The sequence below is a fragment of the Cucurbita moschata genome, unplaced genomic scaffold, assembly GCF_002738365.1.
Source record: "Cucurbita moschata cultivar Rifu unplaced genomic scaffold, Cmos_1.0 Cmo_Scf00030, whole genome shotgun sequence".
In the NCBI taxonomy this organism is placed as follows: domain Eukaryota; kingdom Viridiplantae; phylum Streptophyta; class Magnoliopsida; order Cucurbitales; family Cucurbitaceae; genus Cucurbita; species Cucurbita moschata.
This window is the reverse complement of record NW_019268546.1, coordinates 1,921,781-1,929,482: the sequence shown is the minus strand read 5'-3', so window position 1 is coordinate 1,929,482 and position 7,702 is coordinate 1,921,781. Positions and strand designations below refer to the sequence as shown.

General features: G+C 33.4%; 1 protein-coding gene across 1 annotated transcript; it reads left to right on the top strand.

The window, feature by feature from the left end:
- The first annotated feature begins 4,072 nt into the window (after positions 1–4,072).
- On the top strand, positions 4,073–7,512 carry LOC111464259. Its single transcript, XM_023108377.1, has 6 exons — positions 4,073–5,364; positions 5,464–5,536; positions 6,154–6,677; positions 6,776–6,950; positions 7,040–7,107; positions 7,203–7,512. The coding sequence occupies exons 1-5, from the start codon at positions 5,359–5,361 to the stop codon at positions 7,057–7,059; spliced, it is 798 nt and encodes a 265-aa protein (XP_022964145.1). The 5' UTR covers positions 4,073–5,358; the 3' UTR covers positions 7,060–7,107; positions 7,203–7,512.
- Positions 7,513–7,702: the final 190 nt, after the last annotated feature.

Below are 7,702 nucleotides of genomic sequence, written 5' to 3'. Positions count from 1 at the left end.
AATTATTTTGGTAGCCTGGTATTATGTGATTTACGGTTTTATACCCTTGGATGTAGGAGAAAATTAAAATAATAATGATCATAAGTTGATCATGTTTCTAAGGGTTTAAAAAGGGAGAACAGCACAATGTGGTAGCTTTATTGAATAATTTTCTCCAAATAATCAATTCTCTGCTCATGAGATAATACATTCATAATTCATACGGTCAGAGTCGAGATATGTACTCTATTATGCCTCTTGCCGGATACTTGAGGTATTTGTGGATATTATAGCTAGAAGTTTCCATTTGATTAAAAGAAGATATAATGAAAAGCGAGCTAGTCAAACGAAACCATCGGATGATACAAGTCCACGCAATACCAAGTCTTAGTTTATGCTTGCCAACCGCAATATTTGCCTTCCAGAATTGAGTAACATAGCATATCATTTCTCTTTTTAGTTTTGGTTTGTAAACCCTAGACATCTACTAGATGCACACCTCACATGGTTTCTTATCTTTCTTTTAAAATAAGCTGTCTTGGTTGGAGTGATTCTATTCTGACTCTTCGCCCTTCATATTTTATTCCACTTTCATGATTTTCTTTTCCTCTCTTCCTTTTCCCTGCATCTCGAGGAACTTTTGAGGAATGAGACTAAAATGACGAACCTAGTGACGATTATGATGTAAAGATATTTAAGCTTCGGATATTTTTTTTACCAGTTTGGTCACGGAGTTCGTCATCTCAATTATCTTTGCTGTGTTTTGCTTCCCCTTCACTATTTTGAAACCTTTTTAATATATTAACTTTACTATGTGGTAGTACATTTATAAATTAAAGTTGACATACACAGCATTACAACATAAGGATTCGAATTTTCAACAGATTATTGATGATTATTTAGCTGTTTACAGTGGTTCATTAAAGACTTAAAGTCTTTTTTTCTTTTCTTTTTTTTTTTTCTTTTAAATTTAATTTTAAAATCAGTACGAAATACAAAGCCTTTTATTTGTTGAGGGTATTCGTGTTCTGCATCCTGATGGCGACACGACAGAACCATTTAAACCAAGTATCTAAACACTAAGCAATAGTGTGAATAATTTTTTTAAGCCTCTTCCTTAGTGGAAGATATTATTGGTATTGACAACGGTAATAATCTATGATGTTAAGAGGAAAAACTTGTGGTTGGAATTCAAAGGGGTTAGTATTACTTTCTTATTCTATTGAAAAGAACGTGGAGAGATGGCTTGGTTTGTGGCCTCTTTTAAGGAGCAAAAGCTCCGAGGAAGGAATAAAGCTTCAATATTTCAACCCACCCGGTTGGATTATTCATTATGTGATTAACTTTGTCGTGATACGTGGCCAAAAAGTTTCAAAGGGGGGCCACTTACTGGGGTGATTTTATCTCACCCCATTCTCTAATTTGGAATAATTTCTAGCGCTGTGCTAAAATATTGAAGTCATTAGATTTATATGTGACCTGCCACCAAAAGCTTGCAATTAAGATTGATAGTACGAGTGCCTGGATATGGTCAGAAATTTGAGCATAATAGTGTCAGAAGTAACTGGATCAATTTTTGGGTCGTTTAAAGGTGAATTGTGATATGGTGTTAGAAATAATAGATATTTTACATGTCTATAATTATATAGCGATACGATAATGTTCACTTTAAATATAAGCTCTCATAGTTTTAATTTTATGTAAAAGATTTAGATGCTGTCTTCTCTTATCTATATATCTTTGATGACATCTATATATCTTTGATCTTCCTTTTATCTAGGGACTTTAGTTGCATTCCTATGGTATGATTCCTATATATATTTTTACATGGAAAGAGGAAGATCTTTGCCTAAAAGCCTTAGAGATGTGGAGTCCCTAAGCCTAAAACGGAGGGTCAGAAACTAAAAGGTCTCCAATATTGATTGATGTGCATGCGTTGTGCATCATGAGTCCTATAATTCAAACCAAATATCACATTTCTCTAGGTAATTTATATTAAGATGTTGAAACTTAATCAATAAAAAGACTTGATTCAAATTGAAGTTGAAGGGTAAGAGAAAAATGCATGAATATTGGCACTAGAATAATCATGTCTAGTCATGCCATATAGGCGCCATGGTGCAAAAGAGCTAGTCACTCAAAAGTAGTAGTAGCCTAAATAAATTCTCTTTCATAACTCTTGGACATTGTGAAGTAGAAGAGGCTTGGGGCGGGTCCGGTGTCATGGATGGGGCAAGGACACCTTTTCCGTCTCCGATTCGGACTTGAAAAGAAATCCCAGTTTGACTTCCATACCCATTCAAATCAGAGATCCCTTACCCCATTTGAGGTGGGCCCGTGGGTTTTTGTTGTCATCCCTAGTTGTGCATACTTTTAATTTTCACTATTAAAATGTACAATGAATTTGATATATTACAATAGATTGAACCATCATGAGTTAACGTTGTAGGCTACAAAAATTATGTGAATAATAAAAGACTTAAAAGGGAATAAGTTTGGACCATAATATGACTGCCTACTTGGGATATAAGATATTTTTTTAGTTATTTTGGCAATCAAATATAATAGAGACAGATATTTGTGGAATAGTGAAGGTAGATGCATGCTAGTGAATATATTAAAAAAATGATTGATGTTGAATGTATAAGAATTTGATCTTATTGTGTAACTTGTTATATACAATAGAAGTTTAGAAGATACAATCAATCACTCCAATATGGGCGTGGACAATTACGGTTCACATGACATAAATAGTGTATTAGGATTGTTTATGGAAAATAATGGGAATAGATCGAGAAAGGAGAACCCACATTCTATTTATGAGGATAGGAGTTCTTACATTATTTATTATGTTGCGAAAATCTATAAAGAGTTCCTTTCATAGGGTCTTTTTGGATTAGGATTCATAAGTAATTGGTTTGGGGTAACCGTTGAAAAATTTGTGAATTTGGTAAAACAATAACTTAAGGAGCAACTCCAGGAGCCGTGTGTTCCTCCATGTAATGGTGCTTTATTTAGTAAGCATGTTCCTAAAAGGATATCATGTTTCTTAAAGCTGAACTAGGCCGAAGCTTTCAGCTCCGAAGCCTTTTCCTTTTCTTTCTTATTAGAAGCCCTTAGCCTATGGCTTGTGCCTTGTGTTTATGCACTTATAAGAAGAAGCTTTATGGCTTCTGTAGTGTCCTTAATTTTTCAATGAATAATAATAGAAATTTGATATGGATATCTTTTATTAAAATGATTAATGAATAAAATATAGTAAAGATACATAATTCTTTTAAGCCACTAAAAAAGAATATTAAAACTATAAGAAAGCAAAATAAAAATACAAATAGAAGATCCAAATATAATGAATTTCGAAGATGCAAACTTCGAGATGAACCCTAGTTCGAGGAATTTCCTTGGCTCGAAATTTTTGGCTGTTTCCATATGAGGAAGTCTTCAATTTTTTCCAGTTCAGAAAATTTGCTATAATTGTTTCTCCATGAGCCATCAGAATGGGGTATTTATGATTTCTTAGAAAAATGGTCGACAATGTAATATTATTAATTTCTCGGTACAAGTTTTCAAATTCCAACTATGAGTTTTTTTTATAAATTACCCACTTTTTTTTTAATAGATAAACGTAATTAGAAGACAGGATTTGAATTTCTAATAGATCTTGTTAGACTTTTACTGTGGCATATCAAGACTCAAATCAAGAAGGTAAAAACGAGATACAAATTGTACTTTTTTCTGGTTTATCTAATTTTATTATGAATCCTTAATTTTCAATCTATTTTAGGAATTATTTGGGTGTTCTTTTATTTTTATTTTTTTAAATTGTTTTGTGATTTGATTTTTAAAAAAATTTAATAGTCTGTTTATAAAATTTGTTTAAAGTTTTAAAGTTTTCAATTATTCTATCTGGTTTGAAATAGAAGGAATTATTGAAAGGATAAAGTCGTGAACTATATCGGTGCCACGTCTACCATATCTATTGACATGCAAAATCTTATCTTTTGAGTGAGTTTAAAGATTGTCTAATAGTTTAGATTTTTCGAAGTTTAAGAGTATAATATTTATTTTGTTTTTAAAAAGATATATTATTTATTCCCATTTTAAAGTGAGTTGGCTTAATAATTTTAGATTTTAATCCACAGTATTCTTTTCTTTTTCTTTATTTCATTTTAATTCGATAGGTCTTGGTGAAAGTATAAATCACTGGAAGCTAGGTTGGGAGTTGCATGATTATTGGTATATTTACATGATTATTAGTATATTTACGTATTGTATTTAATTCAATCCTGCAAAATTGAGGTTAAACCATCCATTTATGAAAGGATAGTTATGTCTTATCTATTTACATGATAATAATAGTAATTATTATTATGATTTGGGCTTGGCGTGGACATAGGTGTCGGTGGATAAATGGTGGTAGGGCCCCGACTCCCGAGACGTGGTTTTCTTAAAAAAATTATTGTAAAATTGTACATATTCTCCTTTGAATTGGGTTAGCTTTTTGGCATTATCCAACTAGAAGTGTTGGAGAGTTTTCTAAAAAATTTGATCCCGTATATCATAATGTAGATATGAATTATAAGTTTATACACCTAAATAAAATTATTAATTAGATCAAAGTATTGATCTATATTGTTTTGCTATCTGCAACTCATTAAAATTATCGAGCATTGATTTTATATTGATATACTTGCATGCATGCGTTTTTATTCCTGTATCAATGTCGTATGATGTGACGAAATTATATCGAATGGTAAAAGCATATCTGGAAAGGAGTAATGTTTTAAATTGACTACACTGTACAGTAAAAACTCTCGCTGTGAACAGTGAATGCCGTGTAATTCTAATTACCATTAGATTAAAGATGTATGGGGATCAACTCCACCTTTTCTATTTAGCAGTTGTCGTAGATTTGCATCTCAAGATCTGACGGACAAGATTTTGACACGGTCGGTTGTATAGAGGATGTTCCAGAATTGAACCCGCAGAATCCTCCTTTTGTAGTCTTATTAAATTACAGGAATTAAATTATTCAATTTTATAGAGAATGTTTTTCATGCTAGTGGTGTATGTGCATTTGGAGGTGTATAAGAGGAAGAATCCAGCAACATCTTTCAGGAGGAGAAGGAGAAGGAGAGTTTAGAGTGAGAACTGAGAGGCCACTGTTTGGGAACTTGAACCATTATAACTTGCTGTGATTGAGAAAGCTTCAGCATCAAATTTGTCAAAACTCTTCACTTGTTTTGATCATCCCAATACTCGCCATTGGCTTTTAAAGATCTGGTTCTGAACTTCTCTGTTTTGTACATAACACCCCATAATCTTCTTCACCGCTCTCCAATTTTTCTAAACAGCTTCAAATTGTATCGTTAGTTGAAGATGAAGGTGAGCTTAATTTTTAGCTCAAAATTTACACTTCATGTTCTGTAATGTAGTTTGATGGAAGCTTGATTTGTTTTTTTTCTCTCCATTTCTTCAATGCAGTTCTTCAGCTGGATGCAAACTAAACTAAATGGCAGACACGAGAAGAAAATCCCAAATACATTCTCTACTTCTCGTAAGCTTTTTCTTCTCTTTTTTGCTCCACTTTTTCCTCTATGCTATGAACTTCTTTTTCTCTGTTTTCAAACTGGCATGTAGAGTGTTCATTTGCATGAATGATGTGTGTATATATAGATGTGTTCTTAAATCTTGTTTCGCGTTCAAGTTGAGATTGTATGGTTTAATTGTTTTAAGATATCAACTTGGAGAAGGAACAACAGTGGAAAATAGATTTAGTGAAATGGTTTTTGGTTGGATCCGAAGTTTAGTTAGCTGGATCAAGATCCCAATGCAAACGAGGACACGATTCAAAAGGTAGCCTGAATCACTAACCTCAATACTTGGGTTCATGTGCCTTGTTCCCTTGACCCTTAAACAAATATTTAATGTACAAAATTTACCATTGTTTTACATTTCCTTTTTTGTCCACTTTCATTAGCTTTAGTTTAGGACTGCAAACCAACCACTAATCAGATCCCAGGACTCAAAATATATATATATATATTCTTACTTTATAGGACCATGAAATTATTCTCTCTCTCTCTTCTGGATCTTTGAAATGGTGAAGTATTGTAAATTACAGGAATACTTTCTTCAATATAAATTGAAGATTTTCCATCTCCCTATTTGCAGAGCTTAAAAAACAGGAGTCTCGTGAAGAGTTCAGCGATTGGCCTCATGGGTTGCTTGCAATTGGAACTTTTGGCAACAATGAGATCAAAGATGATTCTGAGAGAAGACAAGACATACAGGAGGATCCATCTTCTTCAGAAGAAATAATAGATTTCTCTCCTGAAGAAGTTGGTAAATTACAGAAGGAGTTGACAAAGCTTTTATCTCGCAAACCGAATCCCGAAAAGCAGGTTGCAGATCTTCCATTGGATAGATTTCTCAACTGCCCTTCAAGCTTGGAGGTCGACAGGAGAATCAGCAATCCCCTCAGCTGTGATTCTGATGATAAAGATGAAGATATTGAAAGGACCATTAGTCTTATAATTGGCAAATGTAAGGACATTTGCGCCGATAGTAAAAAGAAAGCGATCGGGAAGAAATCCGTGTCGTTTCTGCTCAAAAAGTTGTTTGTTTGTAGAAATGGCTTCACTCCTATACCACCACCAAGTTTGAGAGAGACTCTACAAGAGTCAAGAATGGAAAAGGTAATGACAAAACAAACTAAAAAACAGCTTCTTCAACTCTGATTTTTGCTGCATAATTTCAGCTTTTGAATCTAATGATCTTTCCATTTCAATGGCAGCTCTTAAGAACAATTCTCCAAAAGAAGATCGCCCCACAAAACGCTTCTCGATCTTCGTCGTCGTTGAAGAGGTACATAGAGGAAAAACAGTCACCAAAAAACAGAAATGAAGCAGAAGAAGAAGAGCATAAAAATGCTAAAGATGGATCCAAATGGGTCAAAACTGATTCCGAGTGTAAGTTCATAGCTTGTTCATAAATCCATCCTAAAAACATCACAAAATTTTAGCTTTCTCTAACAAAGTTCTTGTTTTGCAAATTGCAGATATTGTTCTTGAGATATAATTCCATCTCCTTTTCTAACCAATTCCCCATCCAACTGATTTGAACAAGGTAACACCTTTTCTGATCTCACTTTTTCAGTATGGTTCATTTTAACATGGCAATGACTGATCTTCAAATTCCATCTCCAAAAATGACTTTTCCAGATATTCAAACTCCACCCTTTGATTTGATGATATGGATCCAACAGTTGAGATGTTGTTCGTCACAGCAAAAATATAGATCTGATCGACGGTGCTGATTACTCCTTTTTTTTCATGGTTGTATGTTACGAAAACAGTGCAACTCATGTTATGATACATCGTCAAAAGAGATTCTATGATGACAGAGCTTTACATTTTTCACTTTATTTTACCATATAATTCTTCTCCTTCTTTAATGTTGGGGTCTCTCTTTGTAACATATTTGAGGCAAATAACATTTTGTATTGTTCTAAAGTTACCAAGACATTGTTGTTGGGCTCCGTTTTCCTCCCATCTTTTCCCCCAATTTTTGCGATCTCTTGGTCGATAATATTAACATTAAGTTATGTTTATGGTGACAAATCTCATACGAGATCAGATCAAGAGTTTACCGTTCGAGAATAACTAGGTGATTGAGCAGTTAAGTTTGATTCTAGACACTATGAAACAGCTCAACTTTAAAA